This window comes from Puntigrus tetrazona, chromosome 5 (assembly GCF_018831695.1).
Source record: "Puntigrus tetrazona isolate hp1 chromosome 5, ASM1883169v1, whole genome shotgun sequence".
Taxonomy (NCBI): domain Eukaryota; kingdom Metazoa; phylum Chordata; class Actinopteri; order Cypriniformes; family Cyprinidae; genus Puntigrus; species Puntigrus tetrazona.
The window spans coordinates 4,173,599-4,197,275 of NC_056703.1; the positions used below are offsets into that span (position 1 = coordinate 4,173,599).

General features: G+C 39.9%; 1 protein-coding gene across 1 annotated transcript in view; it reads right to left on the reverse strand.

Moving 5' to 3' along the window:
* The window catches only part of LOC122346168 (serine/arginine repetitive matrix protein 4-like), a 47,968-nt gene extending 28,743 nt beyond the window's left edge, over positions 1-19,225 (reverse strand). Inside the window, 1 exon segment of the mRNA XM_043240860.1 lies at positions 18,449-19,225. Coding sequence (XP_043096795.1) covers positions 18,449-18,579 — 131 coding nt within the window. The 5' untranslated portion in view covers positions 18,580-19,225.
* Positions 19,226-23,677: the final 4,452 nt, after the last annotated feature.

Consider the following 23,677-nt stretch of genomic DNA (forward strand, 5'->3'; position numbering starts at 1 on the left):
ACTCTACGAGCCACCAATCAATCAATTTAAGCACTCTTCACTCCCTACCGTCCTCTGCTCAAACAAAACAAATTACCCCTCTCTCTCTCTCTCTCTCTCTCTCTCTCTCTCTCTCTCTCTGTCTCTCTCTCTCTCTCTCTCTCTCTCTCTCTCTCTCTCTCTCTCTCTCTCTCTGTCTCTCTCTCTGTCTCTCTCTCTCTCTCTCTCTCTCTCTCTCTCTCTCTCTCTCTCTCTCTCTCTCTCTCTCTCTCTCTCTCTCTCTGTCTCTCTCTCTCTCTCTCTCTCTCTCTCTCTCTCTCTCTCTCTCTCTCTCTCTCTCTCTCTCTCTCTCTCTCTCTCTCTCTCTCTCTCTCTCTCTCTCTCTCTCTCTCTCTCTCTCTCTCTCTCTCTCTCTCTCTCTCTCTCTCTCTCTCTCTCTCTCTCTCTCTCTCTCTCTCTCTCTCTCTCTCTCTCTCTCTCTCTGTCTCTCTCTGTCTCTCTCTCTCTCTCTCTCTCTCTCTCTCTCTCTCTCTCTCTCTCTCTCTCTCTCTCTCTCTGTCTCTCTCTCTCTCTCTCTCTGTCTCTCTCTGTCTCTCTCTGTCTCTCTCTGTCTCTCTCCTGTCTCTCTCTCTGTCTCTCTCTCTCTCTCTCTCTCTCTCTCTCTGTCTCTCTCTGTCTCTCTCTCTGTCTCTCTCTGTCTCTCTCTCTCTCTCTCTCTCTCTCTCTGTCTCTCTCTCTCTCTCTCTCTCTCTCTCTCTCTCTCTCTCTCTCTCTCTCTCTCGGTCGCACATTCACGCTCTGGAAGACTTTTGCCCCGGGCCGTGGAAACAATGCCAGGCAAACTCCAGATGTTCACACACACACACACACACATGCACTCAGGCCAAAGTCTCTATACAACAGCCTAACAATTATTCTGCAGAGACGCATTGTGAGAAAAAGGGCACCGTTCACAATGAGCAATCAACAGCTTGCCACTCCAGCATCACCCGGTGCAATGGTGGGTGAAACATGTTGAAGCATATGTTAATGACTTAACGGGTGCATACGGAGCGTGCCTTCTCCGCTTTTCATATTTTCTCTCGCCTGGTTGGACTCATTTATCTGTATATATCCTTAACCGAAAGGCTTATCTGAGGTCATCAGATGTGATCGGTGGTGAAATGAGAGTCCTGCGATTTTTGTTCCCGTTTACATATTCGTCGTCTGCACCACGCAATTAGTTTTAAAACGCTGCCTTCGAGTGAGAATGATCGTATTTATGAGAAGAGGGCGCAGCCGATGTTGTCCAATAATTTTCTTTGAACTGTGAGGCGTTTATTACCGCGTCAGTTAAAGTTAGGTGTATTTATCTTAAGTTATATTCATGTACGTCTCTGAGCAACCTCTCGGATTAATCGTGGCAGATAAAAAAGGCATTGTAAATGGAAAATATTACACTCAGAATTGAAGTATGTGACCCTGGAGCACACAAGCAGTCATAAATAGCATTGTAGCAATAGCTAAAAATAAATTTTTCTTTTATGCCAAAAATGACTAGGATATTGAGCAAAGATAATGTTGCATGAAAATATTTCCTATCGTAAATACTTCATTTTTGATTGTAAATATGCATAGCTAAGAATTTTACTTTAATAGGCAATTGTATTAACTGATAACTTTAAAGGCAATTGTCTGAATATTTTTTTCCACCCTCAGATTCCCGATTTTCAAATAGTTGTATCTCAGCCATTTACTATTATTTTTTTCACGTAGCATAAGAGTGATGCATGTGTTATACGATATGATATATACTCAACGATTTTTTAATTGATGAAGGGCTGAGGAAGGTTGTATAAATGAGTCCCTCACTATCTGGACACCTTTGGCTCTGTTCTATATCACCGCTGCCATGTTTCACAGCCCTCGGGACACAAACCTCCACCAATCTCTGCCCCATTTCCCCATTCTCACTCTTCAAATTCCATTACCTTTACAGCCTCCCATGCATTACAAGCCAATTTATTTCATTTCATTAACTTCTATCAAAAAGCCTTCATGATTGCTGGGAGACAGAGAAAGGAGCATGCGGTGTAGGACATAGAGTTCATCTCCAGGATGAAAATAAAGACACTAATCAAAGTTTTTTTTTTTTTTCTTTCTTACTGCCTTAAGCAAAGCAATATGTTGTAGTTTTGTTTTGATGTATTATTACCAGAATGCCTAAGAGTGAATCTGACAAAAAAAAAGAAAAAAACTATATTATTGTCATATTTTGGTCCAAACCCAAATTGAAATCTATATTATATATATGTAAAGATATATTATAAAATAGATAAAACTGGAAAATAATAGAACTAGCTAGTATTACAGACCTTTTTCTTTTGTTAATTGTATAACAAATGTAAAAAATATACATGCAAAAAGATTCAAGAGCGTTAGTATTAGTTTTTTTTACAAGGAAAGCGTTGGTGAATGAATGGACTGCAAATCTAAGAATAGAATTGGAATATAGAGTTCTAGAGTTATAAAATTATAAATAAAGATGGACGAGATGTGTTTTTAGTCACTTCTCGAAGATCCTTTGATTGAGTAAAAAGCTGTAATTAAACAAAAACAGTAATTAATAGTGATAAATGATTCTATAATCAATAATTTGGTTATAATATAATTAATATAATGTAATTTAATTTAAAAAAAAATGTAATTTTTTTTTGCCATTAGCAAAGCCGTATATTCAGTGTTTGTTCTTCAATATTATAGACTAATAGTGAATCTCATGATACATAAAATGATACACACACATATCTATATTGCACAACAACAACAACAATAAATATTATTATTAAAACTTAAAACTAGCAGCAGTGTAGTGCACTCACCGACAGAACTGTAACGCCTCTCTTAAGGTCATAATTAACAATGCTAATCTCACCCTCATCAAGAACAGATATGTTTTGGTTTGTCAACAAGTATTAGCTCACAGTGACTCAGCAAATTACTCTGCAAAATCAAATTTAAGAAAACGAGGCATTGTTCGCGGCGCAATAACAGAGGTGAAACGATAAGAGGCGAACGATAAGCCCAACGCCTCACTTACACTTTCCCAGAGAAAGAAAAGACGCCTCTCAGCACACGGCTAATAGACAAAGAGAATAAGGGGTCCAATCAGTGGGCACACTGTAGCTAATTACAGTGAAAGGGATGCGCGGAGGACGAAAGAACAAGAGTCAGCTGGGGTTGTTGATTGGAGTGTGACATTTCAGAGAGAGCAAAGGATCCACCATTAACACATCAGGCATGGTTCACTGCGACAGATTTAGCTTCTTACCACAGAGAAAGTCCATTGAGCACCAGGCTTAGATGTGGGCCAGTTGCCACTCAGCAGCAGAATCTGATTGAAAAGATGAGAGGGCTGGTCCAAGCCCATGGGCTCGATTTTATACACAAAAGAAGACAGATGGCTCGGCTTGAGATGAGAGACTTCTGATTTGTACTTCTTTTGATTCGGGAAGCTTTTTCTTCCCGTGTTAAGGAGACGGACAGGAACTTAGCAGGAAGTCTATACGGAGAAGGCCAATTAATTTCAAGCGTGCTGATTCTAGATGGCTGAGGAGATGAGCAAAAGACCAAATACAAATTCGAGCTAATTGCTTTTTCCACGAGACTGTAATACACCGTGAACTTCGAGCGCGGTAGTCTTCGTCTGAATAAAAACAGCAATTTTGAGAAATAAATCAGAGTTGTTTGACATGAGCGTGCTATAAACTCAGAATAAAAGTTTTTTATAACTCTTTATAACTTCATAACAATTCTGAGAAAAAAAGGCACGATTACGAGATAAAAAGTCGCAATAACCTTTTTTTAATTCAGCGTCAAACGGCTTTCATAGTTGCCTGCTTTTAAAATATGCTAAGGATAATATCCCATTAATTTAAGTACAAATGATTCATTAAGGATCGCTAAGCACACACTTTCAAGCAAGACAAAAAAATATTAAAATGCAATCGCTGTAATCGCCGAAAGAAGAGTCGCACAAAGTGAGTGAGTCAGCTGAGGTGAGAAAGCCGTGCGGTCTGTGCTGTCTGATAGGGCTGGCAAATGCAAATAGAGCTTATTATCTTTAAATTACACATGGCTAAAAATAGACTCACAAGCACTGGACCCTGCAAGCTCCTCCTTGTGTGTCACTGGAGGAAATTCCAGACGCAGATCACGAATTCAGAAAACGAGAGATTTATAATTCGCTTTATTCAAAAGGGCCATTAAAAAAGTTTTAAAAACCTTTCTCGACAGGAGATGTGTTTATATTTGGGATCGTCTGGAAGAGATACTCGGCGCTGTTTAAACTCAACTCGACCATCAGAGCCAAATTGAAACTCGAAACGACTCCAGCTGTTTGTCTTTCTTCTTCTTATTAAAGACGTTTTGCTGTGAGGTTTCTTTTTTTTTGGACTGCGCACCAGTCTGTATTGTCGAACTTATCCATTTTCTTCTTGTATAGATAACCTATAAGTATGCAAAGCGGGTGTCTCATAGAGCGAGAGGAAGGATGACTGTAACGGCGGCGAACCGAACAGCTAACACGCTGTGCAGTGGAGCAGGACTAAGCAGCTTCACACTGAGACTCAAAATGGAAACCACAAATCATTGATTATTTCAGTCCTGACTGAGTCCCTCTCTCTGAGGAGGATGTCATTTGTGGAGGATAGAGCCCGCGTCGTTAAACCAAACCCCACCGGAGCAGCCCTAATTATTTCAGGCTATCAACAATACACCATTCGTGAGTGGGGAGGTTCATTTTGTTATAGCCCTGGGAGTACAGTAGCAGAAATAAACAGAGCAGAGCCTACAGCCACCGCCTCGTTTATGTAATGAACGCATGAATAATTAAGAGTAAACGTGTCCATCTCGAGGTGAAGTCCATCCTGCACAGCTACAGGTGATTCACGCCAAATCTCGAGAGAAATTTACGATAGCATTCCCAAAACCTCTTATAGATAACCTGGCAATCAAATCCTTGAGTGTGTAGGATTTAAAACCTGTGTGCCACTTTTCATTCTTTTCAGTTGCATTGGATCAAATAGGGTTTATTTTATAGCTGATGGTCATAAATATATGACCCCAAAGTCTGTCACAAGGGAATTTTTCTAAATTGATGTGCGTACATATACACAAAATTTATACATGTGGTATGGTTTGTTAGGCTAGGAGTCTGAGAAAATCACCTTTAAAGTTGTCCAAATGAAATTCTTAGCAATGCATATTACTAATCAAAAAATACAGAGGAAATTTACAAGATATCTTCTCGAGCATGAACCTTCTCGGTTTATTTAACATCCTAATAATTTATAATTTTGACTCATATAATGCATTTCTTTGGCTATTTCTACAAATATACATGTGCTGCTCATGGCTGCTTTTGTGCTCCAGGGTCAGACGAGCGGTATAATCGTTCCCCTTTAAAAGTTATTTACAATCATTCGTAGCTTTCAATCCCTTTCTGAAAAACAAAGACAAATATCCTTTTCTTTCCACTGACGGATCATCCGCGATGCGGCAGTGACTCGAGAGAGGAACCGCAGCCCGACGAGAGCCAGATACGGTAATTAACGTGATGAGAAGCTGAGAGGAGGAAGCAACACGGTGTCATTCCTCAACTCCAGATTCACCCGACTCGCAACCCCTCCTCTCCGCCGGCCTTTGCTATGCAAAACAGCTCACTGAATAATTCACAAAGCGCACTTTTTACGAGCATCCGACGTACTTCACACAGCACTCTTTACGGAATAATGAAACCGAATAAAATATAGATTGTTTTTTTTTTTTTGCGGAGGGGAGACATGCAGAATTTCTGTTGCGCATTTACAGTTCCTCATAAGAGCGAGGGCAGATGAAACGTAGTTACACTTCATCATCTTTCTTGGAGGAATTTCACCTGAACCGATCTGAAGAGTAAACCAGAGCTCTGTGTTAATATTCTATGAAATGTAGGCACCCTACAGTATTTAATGAATGCATAGTATTCTCATTACCGGGATGCAGTATCATCTATAAATGCCTCACAAGATTATTTATCATTGATATAGCTATAAGCTCCACAAATGAGAACGTGACCTAGAAGACGATAAAGAAGTTTAAAATATCTCTGTGCGCTTTTTTCAAGTTTGGCCGCAGAGTGGTGCTAAAACACAGCTTCAATACGCGAACCCTGGCACGTTTTATACTTATATATAGGTATGTCCTGCACTGGTCCAGAACGGAAATATCCGTAAGTTGTTGCTAAAAGCTATGCTCTGTCACATGCCCTACACCACAATCCAACCCTAAACCATAACAAATGCAAAACACATATGTTGATGCAACCGTGCCATTTCAACTTCCTTGTACACAGATCTGAGCTGTTTTGTCGAACCGTAGTTACACAGGATTGAACCGAAGCTCTCAAGTACATCTCTGATCTGCCGAACAAACCTACCGTTTATGAAAACACATTGATTTGAAGCTGGACATGTAATGCTAACATTCAAAAGCATCAAATATCCCGGCATATTGAAATTGTTTGGAAGTCACAACATGATGTTCTTAAAGCAATTGTGCAAAAAGTAAGCAAGCTTTATTAAACAAAACTCTGTAAATTTGCATGAAAAGGAATAAAAGGCTTCAGAGTTTTACCGCCTCTAGTGAAACTGCATTAAAATGTACTTGCTGGTATGTATTTTTGTGCACCAAGAAACGTTTATGCCAGGTAGAAAAAAAGGTACTTGAAATACATTTTCTAATTTTAGCACCGTAATTACAAACTAAATAAAAAACTAACATTTCATAATGACTATACAGGCATTTTTAAAAATGCACACATCATGGATTTGTTATATTAAGGAAGAGCATGTGGGCTAATCTGCTCATGTTGCTAAGGTGCATCACAGTTGCTTTAATGTTTTGATCTATTATTTTATCAATATTTTATATCAGAACATAACCACCAAATGTAAGAGAGTGTTGTATTAAATACAACTAAAATCAAGTTTTTCTAACATTTAAATATCAACAAAAACTATACTATTAAAATAACACTGCTCCAAATATGCACACACGCCTGCTCATTAATTCGATGCACAAAGGATCAGATCTGTCCTCCCACCTGTGCTCTGTTACACGGGCAGATGGAGAGAGCCCCTCTCTGAGCAGGACTCATCTGTCTACTTTGTGAGTTACAGTACCCAGGCCCTCTCTGCTCTGCCAGACCCTGAAACCAACCGGGCAAGGACTGCAAGACGAGCTATTTTGGAGTTGGATGCTGCTGACCGTGGCCCGTAATGGCTGCCCGCTGACACTGTTCTGCTTGAAAGGATGGCGGCTGCTGGGACACGCAGAGAAAGCGTACGCATGGAGACGGACCACCAAGCCAAGCCCTTTATAATCTTTCATCAATTTGTAATTATTGATTTACAGTTCAGCTGCTTACACGCATTGTCGAAACTTTGCCTCCCTTTTTACACACAAATCCAAGAATTGCATGCACAAAATATTGCAATATTCAAAATATCACACATTGCAAGCATTTGTCTTGCATCGAAAAACACTTTGACATGATATATTTTTAAATCTCCTTAACATACAAATCCAAGAATTGCATGCAGGAAATACAAAACGCATCACATCTCTTGCAAAATGAAGCACTGCATTCAAAACATAACAAACAAGGAAACATGTGCAAGCATCTTTGCCGTAATATTCATTCCTGTTCGATTTTTGCGCGCTACATAGAGAATGGTGCTTTGCTTTGCCAAAAGCGATTAACGAAATTGGAAACTGACTCAAAGGCTGAGAATTAGTGTATGGTTTTGCAGATTTGGTGTGCGCCTCTGCTGTTTGAATATCAGCTTTCAGAAACTGTGGGACAAGTAAACATTTAGTGCGTAAGCGGCTGAATAGGGCTGTAAATTATTAGCTCCTTCGCGCGTACAATTCTGTACAAAAATGAGAGTAATTAGAGAGAGATGTTGAAAAACTGGCTGTAATCACGAACGCAGGACTGAAAGCAAACTGTATTTGTACTTTAAGGGTTTGTTGTTGTGAAAACTGTATTAGCATGACAGAAAAGAAACACACCAAACATTGTATTTCTAGGCCTATTTTGAAGCCATGATTGGTTGGGAGTCTTTTCACATTCTTCATCTTGTTGCTGATACGAAAACGCTAGATAATTGAACCTGAAACGAACAGTTTTTTTTTTCATTATTTTTTTTATGACAGATCAAAGTTTCAGAGGCAGCGTGTAGACGAGATTGACATCGTATTTCCTTTTTAACGTGCGAAAAGTTCAGACGAACGTTTCAGACAGTGACCTTTAGTGCGAGGCACTCAAGAATCGGCGTGGCTTTTTAATTGCTCGCGTTTGAAACAGGAAATGAAGATACTTCCTGTTGGAGAGAATTGCGTGTTGCGTATCGCAAATGTCAAAGGCTGAGATTGAGGGCAGATTTGGTTCAGCTTTCAGAAACCGTGTGACAAGTAAAGATTTCGTCTATAATAAGTAGATGAAATCAACTGTGATTGAATGCTAATGTCCCATTTGGGAGATCAAATGCATTCTTCTAAACTTAAGGAAAAAACATAAGGAAGATCCTTCGGTGGAAACTGAGCGCTGTAAATGTTCGTAATCCGCGAGTCCTCATTAAAGAGGCTGCGAAGTCCTTTCTAACACGTAGGTGTAGGAAAGCCATTATATGGATGCCCAATAAAAACGCTGCCATCATTTCCACTAACCTTCTATATTATTTAGTACCCCATCACAAAGAGGCTATTTCCATTTTAATGCGAGGGAGGTTCGTTCACTTCGCTGAGTCTCCTCAAGAATGCTCCCTTCCAAGGGCAAGTGGATTGTTCTGTTATCCATAATGTGTCACATGAAGTGCCCTCAAGGACCTACAATTTACAAAACACAGTGACATTCTGTACGTTTGATGGCTCATATCCTAAAAAAAGAGCTTATTTATAATACGCTAGACCGAAGAAACACTTCACGGAGTACATTCGCTGCCTGTCGAAATCAGAATATTTCAAGTCGAACGGGGACTTGCTAGCAATTGCCACCAAAACGAATTTCTCCTCAATTCATTCGTGGAATAATACTGTTGATCTGCTAATGTCTAATTGATTCATTTTGTTGGCGTTATGATCCGGTCTGTAAGCTTAAACCCCCGGTGAGGTAATCGAATGAAGTAAATATCGTAAACTTGCATGAGCTTAATTAAACTCTGTCCGTTCAATTTGCAGGCAGCTCAAGGAAATGACCAAATATTGCAACACATGCTTCTGTATGCTTTAATTACATTAAGTGGAAGCTAATGAGAAAAATGACGGCATTAATATTAGGATTTAATTGCAAATTCTAAGAAGCTAATGAGTAATTGCCTAAATTAGCATATTTTATGTTGTTGGTTTTTTTGCGCAAGTGTAGGCAGATTTAAAAAGGTGTTAAAATCTTTATGGCTACATTTATTTGATAATCAAAGCCGAAGAGGAGAGAACATCATTATCGCGACGAAGAGCATTCTGCATGTTTAACTTCCTGTCCAGAAAATCATAATAAACCGTAAGAGATATAGAAGGGAGCACTAGTTTAAAGAGGCCTTAAAAGACTACACTCCACTCCAAGCTTGTGACATTACTTTGCCCTCTTCTTGACAACTTCTTTATACCGATACGTTCGGCGGTGTCAGTCAAATTTGTGCCGTCCTCCTTCCACTCCTGTCAGCTCTTGCACCTTTTTCCTCATGACCCCGATACTTTAAAGTAGAAAGGGAGAGAGGATGAAAGAATAATAACCGTGATTAGTCTTACAATTTCCCTACAGATTTTGACACAAAGGGAAAATTTCATATCAAAGCACAAGAACTTTCAGCATACCGCGGATGAAGAGAACGGGCCTCTTAAGAATAAATTCACAGCCACCGTAGAGGACACTGACACGTCGTCCAGATTTCTTTGTAAACTACGATCAAAAAAAGCATCGCTGCTGAATAAAACCGCTGTGTATCGAGTAGCTAAATAGCATCTGATTGGAAAGTCCCATTGTAACGCGAACACAATATACCTTGATCAGAGACTTAGGGCCTGATTCGCGCTAGTGCACTTCTTTTACTGGAGAATTAAAACACGGGAGGGTTTTGAAATAACGCTCACCTATCTACATGCCTTTCTCCGCACGAATAAAAACAAAACAGCCTATGAGAAACTTTCTTCAAAGCCTGTGGAGATGCAATCTTTTAATAGCTTAATCTTCGCTTGGGAAGAATTAAATTGTTTGTTGGAAATTAAAAGAACTTCCCTCGCATCGCTTTTTCAGTGTTTGCGGAGTGCACCGCGAGGTTAGCCCGGGAGTGCTTAATGAGTTAGCGGAGAACACTTTAAAAAAAAAAAAGAAATCATCGCTGTAGGAGGACATCTTTCTAATGCACTTCACGATGCGCCGCAGCATCTAGAGAACAACGGCAAACCTGTCAGCTTTGCTTTTGGTAACAACTGCTCAGCTGAATCTGTCGGCTGCTGAAACGTCACCGGCGATACTGCTCATCGTAAGAGACCGTAGCAATTTATGAAGCACCTCCCAAACACTACCGCTCTTTTGGGCTCAGACGGTCCATGTCACTTCTTCTTTCCCAAATGTGTGGCTGATATCGTTCACTGAGGAGCAGATATGATGGAAACGTAATGATCAGAGGGAAGATTGGAGTAAATTATTGCGAACCTCCCATGCAGTATTCAGTAATCCAGAATACAGAGAGGCATCATTATAATACTTTATTAACCCTCAATTGCCATCTGGGACATTTAGTTTTGTTTTTTAAAAATAGCTTCCTTAAGTTGAGCGGTTGAAGGCTACTTTTTTTAACACAATAAAATAAATGAATAATAGAGGACTTGATTCAACAAAGTGGTTGGAAAAAAAGCATTTTTTTGGTTTTTTGTCCAAGAAATCCAACAAAATTCAAATCAAACACGCATAAATGAAGGGGTTCTCTATGTGTGAAACAATCAGAAAGACACCTACAAAAAAAGCCACTGAAAACTATTGATGTTTTTGTATTTTTATGCCACCACGAGCCACAAAAGTGAACAAATTTGTAGGTTTTGAATTTATTGAAATTATTACTGTTAAGTATTTTAAGAGGTGAGTAAATAAAAGTAAAATAAAATGGACCTTATTGTCAAGTGTCAGTAAAAACATGCGAAAGAGACGAAAACAATGAAGACAACATATGGACGCCGACAGAATATTTCGACTGGTATCTTAAAAAGCCCATCCTGGAGACTGAATAAATCATTCGGTGACTTACTATCGGAGCACAGCAGACAGTTGAAGCCTGAACATCTGCTCAGCCAGAGGGTGAAGGAAAGGAAATGTCAACTTAAGGAACGCTTGTCCTTGACTGCAAGATTGATCCCTAAATTGAGAGGTGGGAGAGTTCCATTCGCTCGTTATTGCTGTCGCTGCCTCGCTATTGTGCCACGGAAACAGTCCCGGCCCAAATGAAGCATCAGTTATGCAAATGGAAGCAATTTTGCGTGAGTGGCAGATCGTCTTCCCGAAATGAGGATGGGCAAGGGATGGAAATGAAAAATGAAGGGGAGGCAGAGAAGACGAGAGCCAGCCGAGCTTGAAATGATTTAATTTAAGCGATGAAGGTTTGACTTTGATAAGTTTGCATTTTAATAATGGCCTTTGATCGCTCCAGGAGTCCGGCGGTGGGGAAAATAGCGCTAAAGCGAGCTGATAGGCAGTAACCTCTGCGATACGCGAGTCGCAGCTTGTAGTAAGATGCGCCTGCCTCCTCGGCTCGTGTTCGGTTTGACGTAACCTGCTTGATCGAGTCTCTGAAGACTGCGTGCGTGTTGAGCGGGAGATGTTCAGCGTCGCCGGCGCAGCAGTACGAGTAATTAACAAACAAATCGCAGGAAGCATGTTAGTTGGACATATGGCATACCTATTAATTAGCTGGGCCACATCATCAGATTTACTGCTGACATAACCGTCCGTCTACCAAAGATTAACCCAGAAAATATTAAGTAAGACTGTCTGATTTCGCTCTCCTTGTGACGTTGCAAAGGGATCTCATTATAATATCACCACCCCTTAATCTGTAAGCTTTGCTATGGAGGAAGTTTGAGCAAAACACGCTAACAGAGCCTCGGAGGAGACAAGAGAGCAGTGCTTTTATTGATTTATTTACTGTAACTTATATCGCTGCTGCCACACAGATCTAATACAAGCGTGATTTCTTTTCCCTAGACATAATTAACCGACTGCTTTTATAACTTGTGTGTTTTTAGTGTAAACTTGTGTGTGATTGAGAACGTAGTTTAGTCCTCACATGCCTTTTAGCCGTGTGCTTCAGAAAACCGTAACATACCAGAAGATTAAACTAATATGCTTTAAAACGCGTGATTTTCCACGCGATAAACATGGCGTTCAGAATCAAAGCAGATGTCTTTAGCAGGTAAGAGCTGTAACGGCGCAGATCTAGTCTGGAGAAGGGGGCGGGGACTAGCGGCTCATTTGCATTTAAATAGACAGGCACGAAAATCTGCTCAAATTCCACTCAAAATAGGCATTTTTAAAATGATCTGTGCGGCATTTTGAGCTGAAACTTCACAGACACATTCTGGGGACACCAGAGACATAATACGTCTACTTTAATTACACTTTCTGAACGTAACAGACACTGACAGCGCCAAACTTTTTTTTTATTCTTGTGATTGAGGATGCTCAATATATTGGGGGCAATGCAGTGTAGTACTAAAACATACTTTTTTCAATTAAGAATCATGTAAACAATATAACACAAGCACGAGTGCTGCTTTTTCCCTTAAATATTAGCACAGTATTGATTCTGTAAGTTTGGCTTGTCCAGATACTAATGTGTCAAATATTTGATTTTCGAAAATTATTTTCATTTTAATTTAGTTTTTAATTTATTAAGAAAATTTTTATTTTAAGTTATTTTGTTATGTGTTTGGCATTTATTTTTTAAGTTGTTTTACTACTTCGAATTAAAATGAAAATGTTTCCTTAGCACCTAGATATTTTTTCGTATTTTTCCTGAGATGAACAGATAATAGAAATTGTTTGAGTAGCATTCTCCTGCACAGACTGACAGCGACCGTGTCTCATTTTGAAGGCTGCGCCCTCTGAAGGTTACATTTGTCAGCCATATATACGTCTTGCAGTCTGTCGTAGTTCAGAAAAGTAACCACTGCATACCCAAGAGAGAAAGAAATTACGATAATTTACGCAACGCGGCGAATTAGAGTCAGCATCCTAATGGTCGCTTTCTGAAATTAGATGACATTATGTAGCCGCCAAATGCTTTCTCTGGAAGGTGCAGGCTTCAAAACGAGACGCACGCGGAGTAATACAAACAGCGAAATGTTCCAGTTTGGAAATACTGCACAGCTATAACTAATTTCAGGTCTAGAATGACTAATACGATCTACTTGAAAATATACAGAAATTGCGTATGAAAGCAGTATGGATTTATAGCATCCGTGCAGTCGCTTGTTATAGTTTGATACGTGTTAAACATGCTTTTGCGTGTCTGCTATTTTTTTTTTCACCTTGTTACACCTTGACATTAATGTCGGTTTGGCTTTCCGCTAAAAGAAGACAAAAGGCCTGGAAAAATTATCAGCAAATAATCAGCTTGCTGCTGCCTACACGCAGCCAGTGGAAAAACTGGTTCGGTCGTGTCCTTGAGTAAACATTCAACGCTGACAAGATGCTCAAAAACATTCGTTTGCCTGCTCCATCTTCCCCGCGATTCTTCCCAACAGCCTTTCTGGGTTCTGTTTGCTTAGAGACACCGCGATAGGAAAAGTTCAATAGAATTTGCAAATGCTATGCACAAAAAATATCGCACGAAAAGTAATAAAATAATAGCCGACGTCACCTCTCAAAAGATCAATCCAGCAAAATGTGAACAGGCCGGGACAATCTTTGCACAACATTTTCACAATCCTTAACAAAACATTAAAATGTAGGACGGCGGCCTCTCCTAGAAGAAGAACGCTGTGAAATAGAAATATGTCCACTCTGCACATGCTCTAATCTATAATTTTTGTCGTCCATTATGAGTCCCGACAGTTTTGCATACATTACATCTGAAATTCTCCCGAACGTCACAATTTGCTGAAAAAGAGCTACTGTTCGGACTTTATTCAGCGGAAATGTATATTGGTTTTAGTCCGTAAATTATCAAGGCATGGGAAAAAGTGCACAAGTGGATTTGTGCTCATTAAATATGGCTGTTAATATTTAATGGAATCAGTATTACTTCCCTAAATGTATGCAGTCCTGTGCCAACACTTTATGGATTATTCATCCTGGTAATATTACTCCAGCATAACCCCAGGTTGCACCTCGTTCTCGTTGTCCTTAATCTCACCAGCTTTTCAGTGATGTTCTACAGTGCCTCTGAAAACAGTTAAGGTTTGTGGGCTTCACGAGAGAAAGGTAAGAGGGGGGGTGAAGCATAAATGAGAAATGCGATTTAATGTGCAGGTAATAATCAAACCAAGAGTAACTAGATTGTGAAAACCAGCCTTCCCGGATTTAATACATCTCTAAAGCGGATGGCAGCACACCCTTGCACTTCATATTTTTTTACGCCGTTAAATGCATTATGTAATGACAATTAAGACTTTATTTGGACTTTCTCGGCACAGCCGTCGAAGACGAGAAATACTTTCTTGCAGATCGCCAACATAAGTCCTCCATATCAAGACACATACCGCGTTTCAGCATCTCCCTGGTCTTCCACAGCTGCGCCTTTCATCTCGCTGCCGACTGAATGTTGGACTCACTTCCGGCTAAATAAAAACGTGTCTCTCCAACCTCTTAGAGGATGTGCTGGAATGTAGCAGTGACTACATTTAAAAGGAATTATAGCTGAACCCCGCAGGCCTGGCAACCATATCAGCATTTCTACAGCGCTGCAGCTGTCTCTGAGCCAGAGCTCAGCTCCAGGGGTTACAGTCCCTTCAGAGACCCCACCCACCCAGAAGAACAAAACAGAGAGCCTGGCAAAAAACAAAATAAGCGTCGAAATTAGATTGCCTGGAATGTAACAGGTCTATTTGCGACCGCCGCTTCAGCTGATTTAAATCAAGTGAATTGGAACTAAACAGAACTGAGAGTTCTGACTGGCTTCTGCGTTAGGCCCTGACACGCGCAACCTTTCGACAAAGACGCTTCCTTCTGCTTTCTGAGCAAAATCAAAAGAAAGGCTGAGCGTACAAGACCTCGCCGATGAGGAGCAATGAAATCATTGTCCTTCTATTCATGTCATCACTTCAGCGGTAGCCCGGGTGCGTGGCGACTACTTAATTAAAAACAAAACATAATGGCTTGTACGGAGCGGCAAAGAAAGCGTTACATGAAACGCATTATTTTTATAACGATTTGCAGGTCAGTGGCGGTCTAATCCATCAGAAGTCGGGAAATGGCTGTCGAAAATCTCACGCACGCTGATTGGGTTACCGTAATGAAGGAAAGGGTAACCGCGGTCTTCATTTCATTTGGTTTCACCCAGTCGAATCAATAGCAGAGGAGCAATCAATCTGTGAAACAAGCGACTCGGTAAACTCAATTCCTTCTCAAAGCAAACACCTTTTGTCTTCAAGAAAAATAAAACTTCCCGGGAGGATATTGCACGAAAAGGCCAAGAAAATAAGCTTGGAACGATGCAAAATGAAAAGCAATTTTAAAGCTGGTTTAAAGATGACGTGCTTGTTACCACTTAGCACCAAAACGATCTGCGCGGGGTCAAAATTGCATTGTTGAGAGAAAACAAAAAAGTGTACAAGTCACATTTTACTCTATTTAGAAGTAATGCCAATGAATTGATGGAAACGTTTATTTAAATTGCGTAAATATGTATTTTAGTTCCCCCGTACTCCAAAACTAAATCATTATTGCTGTTATTATTATGGTATTCAGAACAGCATTGCAAAATAAAAGTCTATTATTTACAGCAGCAATTTTTATTTTAAAAATCTGCGATAAACGCTGAAGTTGAACCAATTTATTTCGTATGAAATAACAGTCCGGCGTGTGGGAATGCACTGCACGAATAAATCTGGCCTTTAAATATGGCATAAATATATACATATAACTATTTGAAAAGAGGTACGCTCTGAATCCGAATGCTAAAAAATGATCCGAAATCAGTTTCGGTGTTTTTCACGGAAATGCACTAAATATCTTCATGGAACATATTAAAAGATACCCATGCGACTTAAGGTTTACAGCATACATATATATATATATATATATATATATATATATATATATATAGAGAGAGAGAGAGAGAGAGAGAGAGAGAGAGAGAGAGAGAGAGAATTTTTATTGCAGTATAGCAATTTCTCTTCTTTTTGCATTTGGGTGCAGTCCCATTCCCGGATTGGTTACCCTAATCTTTTTTATTCTCCTTGTTAAACTAACAGCTGCTAGGGGACGGGGTTCTCCCCCTTACCCTTTCTCCCACGGGCCATCTGCTTCCTAACCCACACAAACACACTTATACTCGGTCCAGCTAAAACCCCATGCATTTTTAATGAGGTCTGCCGCTGAGAAGAACAGCTTGTGGGGCTACAGCGGCCGGGGGCAGGACCCTCTGGCTGCACGGGACTCAACTCATCTCTCCAGTCCTGCCAGAAAACACTAGGTCTACAGACGAGGATCAGCAACACTCTTTGTAATTGCCCTGCGCTGTGGGCCTCTTTAAAGCTCAGTGACACCACCAGCGAGGAGGAGGAGGAATAAGAAAATGAAACACGGTCGATTAAGTAGAGGGGAAAAAAAAAACCGTGTGAAGCGGGGGGAAAGTGGGCTAAGCGTACGCATAGGTGACCGGCATTTTTCTGCTGAAATAACCAATAATGATGTTTCTCCAGCCATGCAGCTGATGCGACAAGCTAATGGGCCTTATGCCCCGTGATTTATTACTGCAAATTGAAATAAATCCTTTTATTCCTCAGCCGTTTCAACATCTTAAAATGTCTGATCCGTGCCTGTAGGAAAAACAACCAAGACAAACCCGAATGCTGAATTTGCAGATGGCGCTGGTTAAATTGGTTTGGTTATAGATGTTACTGTCATTACCAGCCTCGCGCACATCAACATCAACGTCAGGTGCACCCTGAAGGGCGAGCAGCCTTATGAATATGTAAATATCCACGGTGAGATAAACAGATAGAGAGGACGAGAACAAGCGAGGAGAGGCTACTCAAAGCTAAATTAACAATCTTAGCGTTCTCTCCGGTGATGGCAACGACATAAAAAAAAATAAACAACGTTTGAGAGTTTTGACATGTCTTACGCAGACTATTATGACAAGAGTGTTTCCTGAAAACTTACGGTGCAACACGAGGGTGAGTAAACCATTGCAGAATTGTGATTTTTGTGCATTTTTGAGTCAAGCAACCTACATTTCAAACAGCTGGTTTTACTCTTAAGGCCGATCGCGTCATTTAAGTTGCTTCTAGTGGCTATTTCTCTACATAAAGTTACGAAACTATATTTCACAGGAACCGGAAAGTAGCAGGTTTGCGGTGCGTTTTGATTCACGGAAGCTTTGTAAAATGCATGCAGCCACTAACAACATGCCACTTTTTAATGCATGTTCAACCGCCGTCTCTCGGCGAGGAACAGAGTAGACGAAGCCCCCTAAAAACTCCAGAGATGACTTATACAGTGCATGGAAAGATAGAGTGAATCACGAATCAGTTACGCACTCCTTACCGGCGTAATGAGCGAGGAGTAAGGCTTGATCCTGATTAACAGGAAATGAAGGAAAGGGAAGCAAAGCCCTGGTTTCTCCATCGCTATTTCGCCTTTTCTCTCTGTTCGACACGCTGCCATGCCTCCTAATTCATGGGTGAAGGAGAAGGCGCTGAGATCATCTTCATGTCCTAACCTAAGGGCACGATGAAGGGCTCTACTCTGACTTGATTCATTAGGACTCCGTGTAGCCTCTCGCTCTGCTGTGCACTTATGTGTGCAAGAGTGAAACTGACTGGCCTCCAGTGAAGGACGGCCAATGATGAATGTGGAGCGCGGGCAGAATTGTTTGCGCGGTATGAAAATGGGACAAAAAGTTGCACGAGCAACCGACAGCAAGGCGACCGACTGAGAGGGCTTCTCGAGATGCCATGGTAGAAAAGAATACAAATGGTCACCAATTTTAAGGATATGTGCTTACTGTTTGGTTATGGTTAGATGCGCGTGATTCTAATAGCAAGCACACGTAACAAGCATACCTTAAAATAACGTGTCACCATGTGTGGCACTCTAAATAAGTCTGATGCTTCAAACGCGAAGCACTTTAAATGTCATTCTGAGACAAAACGACTGCTAAACCGTTCCTGCGATCCTCAACATATACGCTGAGAAAGGGCATGAGAAGCCTCGGGCTGAAGAACTCACTTTGTCACGGCTCTCCGCGCGGTGATGCTGGCGACGATGATGCTCTCGGGTCTCGGCATCGCCACGGCTTTGAACGTGCCCTGCCAGAACTTCTCGAAAAGCTGCTTCTCTCCCTGAAGTACGCCCGCCATGCCTTCTGGGAGAACCGAATCGGGTTTTGCGCCGTAGTTTGGACGGATCCTCTCGCGGCGGACGCGTGTAGGCGGATGAACGAGGGAGCTGTCCAAGTTCTGAAAGCAGCGGGATCGTTGTCTCCCTTCCCCGCAGTTTCCGCTTTTCTTACGAGAAGAGTCCGCTTTAAGTTCTCCCCGGAGTCCGATTTTACGTTCCCCCCATCAGTTTCACGACGGCGGCGGCCAGCATCTATTTATCGGGTCCGCGTTCCCTTTCGCGCATCGGTCAAATCGCTTTTTTCGCGACTCCTGGCTAAAAAAAATGGCATAAAGGAGCGTGCATAAGTCCGGTGCCGGCGTGTGTGAAGGGAAGAGTTGCGTCAAGCTCAGCTCGCGTCGCGATGTGAAGGACTCCGCCGATGCTGGCTCGCTTTTGTTGCGCGCACCTTGTGACGTTACAGAAGAGAAGACTATAGGTCACGGAGAGCGTGACCATCCTTCCGTGCTCGCTCTCTGTCTCTCTCTCTCGCGTCCTCTGACTTGAACAAAAGACGGTGCCTGTTGCCTTAATCAGCATAACAAAAGAGGCAGGGGTCGGCGCGGAGGCAGCAGACGGAGCATGTGTCAGGCACAATACTTCCGAGGCAAAGCATTTCCCCCATCAGCCCTGGAGGCCCCACAGTAAGCCCTCCTCCCTTTCCCAAACGCCACCTGTCACCGAAAGCCCACCTGCACCTGCAGAGCGTACAGGTGATGCGCCACAAACAAAAGCGACAAGCCTCGTCATTTAGCGCCTTTGTGTCGATGTGCGCTCCTCGCATGCGAGGCATTCTTTCTAATTTGAAAGGAGTCAAAAGTAAATGCATTCTTTATCATTGCTGTTGGTCTCACGAGAACGCGTATAAATAGCACGCGTCCAAACCCTTGGTATGGATGCGCAAAAATGGGTTTGGCGTATGATACGCACGTCTTATGATAGGGTTTTCGCGTGCATATGATACGTATCTACCCCACGACCCTAATCTTAACCATCGCCTATAACATAAACACGCCCAAAGCTATTTTTTTGCGTGTCCATATCAGGACTTTTCGTTTTCATTTGGCGCACTTTTTATACGCGCAATCATGAGATCTGATAGGCTGCTCACAGTTACGAATAATTGTAACCCTTTGCAACAAAGTGCATTAGTTAACATTAGTTAACAACATTAGCTAGCACGAACTAAGACTGAACAATACCTCTATAGCATGCATTAATCGATGCATTATTCAAATCTGAAATTTGGTCACATGTGAGTGAACATTAACCAAGAATGAATAATTGTATTTTTATTAACTAACCATGAATAAATACTGTAATAAATGTATTGTTCATTGCTTGTTCGTGTTAGTTAATACAAATCACACCTTATTGTAAATGATGCCAAAGTCTTTAAAAGCTATTAAATGTTAAAAGATCGCATTGGTAAATAACCCAATAAAAATTGTATCTGTGCTTGGTAACATTGAGGTTGGCTAGTTAACATTTAACAAAGAAAGCAATTTGACAATGAAAGCAATCAAAATCAACAAAACAGCAAATGCTGTAACAAATGACCTCAGTTACCTCAATCCAGCACACCTAGCAATAATAATGCTATTACTATTATTATATAATAAATAAAGAAAACAGATAAAATAGAAAAAGAATAGCAGGCTAGTGAAGTTGCATTCACTGTACTATACATATTTGAATCAATGTGTCTGCATTTCTGCATTTTACTTAATCATTAGTGACTTCATTATAGCAAGCATAAAGTGAAATGATCAACATTTGAAAATAGGTGCAAAGGTAGTATGCCGGAAGGAATATGATGAACTGAAATATTTGTCATAAGCCTTGGCAAGCTTCAGCTGAACGTCCCACAGCTTTTCTTTAACATAAACGTGTGCGCATATCAAAAGGTTTTTTGTTTCTATCTGCGTATCAGATTAGATGGCGTTAGCTAAAATGATTTCCCGCTTTTTAAACGCCCCGCGCATCATACGAGCCCTTCCATACGCACGAAAAACAAACAAACAATTCCAGCACGCAACAGCTTTAAAAGAGACGTCCAACTTTCTTTTACTGTAGCTACAAAACTTTAATGCACTGTTTAATGCACTTTCTGGATCTGGCAGATATTTGCATGGGAATATAAATCACATTTAAATCAGGCAGCATGTAAAGTAATAGTGCTAAATAAAGATAACATAATGCAGGATTAATATAGCCGACTAAAACCAGGCAACACAGCTAGAACGTTTTAATATAAAGATAAATATGCATAAAAAAGTACAATTGAAGCATGGTCGCTGTCCATTGCGAGTCATTTCGAAAAAACCTAAATGCTGTTTGTATTTTTCATGAAATTACTCGTGACATCTCATCATATTTTGCCTTCTCATATTAAAAGGCGTCGAGTTTTGGCTGTCATAGCATCTCTATTTTCTCCCTGCTATCATGTCCATTACCACAGAAGCCTGGCTCTATTCCTGTCACCACATGAAACAGAATTGTGGGTAACTGCTCAATCCTGTCAGCTTTTGTTTAATTCCAGTAGTCAACATGTCAAGAGACGGGACGCTCCGTACACAGCATAAGGACGGGGGAAAAGGCTACATAAATCACTGACAGAAATAAACTAGCACGAAACATCATTCTAGATACGAACTGCCAGGGCAAGATGTTGATTCATATTTAATTTCCTTTGAGTGCATTCCTGCATGAAATACCGTCGAAATGCAAATGCGTTTCGATGACTTCGTATTGATGACTCGGAGAATGGACTGACATCGTGTGATTTCGTTCCGAAAAATCGATCGTTTGTTACGTGTATGTTAATAACATCCGAGTTTTAAAGCGTGGGTTCGCCGAAAACCTAAATGCAATCGCTCGCTGACTCTCACACACTCACATATGCAAAATATCGTATACGCAAAAAATAGCATAACAGGATTACTGTAAAGCAGACTCGATGGTGCTAATTACGTGCATAATTAAATCAAAGTGGCAAAAATAGCCAAACCGGCTGCAGTGACTTTAGCGTTCTTCAATTAGCACATTTCACTGTGATTCACACACATCCTTCCCCGGTCTGCTCTATAAGGACAAATCATCTGGAATCAATAGCCCTTATCCCTGTCTACCAGTGATCTTTATCACAGCGAACAAATTAAATTGTAGCTAAAGGCAATCAGTTAATGAACCGGCAGTCTTGAAGCTCGTATCTTCGTCTGTCCGAACGCCACTGGATGACTTTGCACTGAAACTCTGATTGTATTATCCCGGGAAGAGCATTATTCGGGAAATGCACGCGGTGGAATCATGGGAATCACTTTTTAAATAAATCGAAGAAATGTTATGATACTAAATAGATAGGAAGTATTTCGCGGCGTGAAATACAATGTCAAGTGACTTTAAAATGTAATTTATCCCTTTAAAGACCAGATCAGTGTCACGTGATCCTTCAGAAATCTTTTCGACATGCTGCCTTGTTGGTCATATGTCTTAATATTACAGTTGAAAATATATATATATATATATATATATATATATATATATATATATATATATATATATATATATATATAAATATATATATATATATATAAATATAAATATATAAATATATATATATAAAAATATATATATATATAAATAAATATATAAATATAAATATATATAAATATATATTTATATATAAATATATATAAATAAATATATAAATATATATATATATATATATATATATATATATAAATATATATATATATATATATATATATATATATATATATATATATATATATATATATATATATAAATAAATATATAAATATATATATATATATAAATAAATATATATATATATATATATATAAATAAATATATATATATATATATATATATATATATATATATATATATATATATATATATATATATATATATATAAATATAATATATTATTTTTATTTATTTGTATTATTTATTTTTTTGGAAACCATTTTTTTCAATATTCTATTATAAGCATAAAGTTCAAAACAACAGCACTGAATTGAAGCCACTTGCAATCAATTTAATGCATACGTCTGAATAAAGGCATTTCCATTTTGTTAATAATAGTGCTGTCACGGGTGTGGTTTAGAGTGAAGGAGCACTTAAACAGATAAACTTAAACAGATTTAATTCTCTTAAACGGGCAAAATAATAATCTGCAGGCAGGCAGAACATAAACCACACGTGAGGACCTCGACGATCTGAATGCAAACACACAGGACTTAAATACACAAGGAAATTGACTAAATTAACAAGAAACAGGTGAAGACAATGAATTAATTAACAGGAAGGGAAGGTAGGGCACGCAGAGCACATGACACGAGACAAAAACAACAACAAAAGAGTCCAAAGACGTGACAAGTGCATAAATGTATAGTTTTAGTTCAGACTGTCAGGCTGATATTTTCACTGTATTCTAATTTGTTATCTATTTGTTATTAAATAGGCACCATATGAAGATTGCAGTTACAATCTGAATGCAACGCGGATTGCTCTCATACTGTACACGCTTTTTTGATTCAATTAACTAATTTGCTGATTTCTCCCTACACGCAAAAACTGTGGCCTTGCATAAATGCTTGTTGCAGCAGTTCTTTTACTCAGCTGACCAGTTCCATAGAGGACCGCAGTATACTCTCAATACGTGCAAAGCCAGCGTTATAGCCCAAAAAACGTTATCAAATCATAAGAGAAGGCAATGAAGCAAAACTCAGCTTCCGGCTGCATTTGCAGACATCTAGAAACAGCATTTATTGCCATTTTTTGCATGCGTCCAATTACAAACAGTTGGCGTTCGTGTAGCGTGTGTCTGTAGAAAAGCGAAAGATTCAATTAGCTAAGTGCTGAATGTGATGTTAGATCGTAGTTTTCTTAATGGATTGTAGCATATGATGATAACTATAAAGTTCTGGGGAGGCAGAAAAGAAGAGGTTCTGATGAGGATCATTAGGTTTTTGTTGGGAAATATAAATGCCAGTCATTTTTTGCTGATGATCAAGTCGTGTCTTTCCACTCGGGCTGCGTCTGACTCTCTCC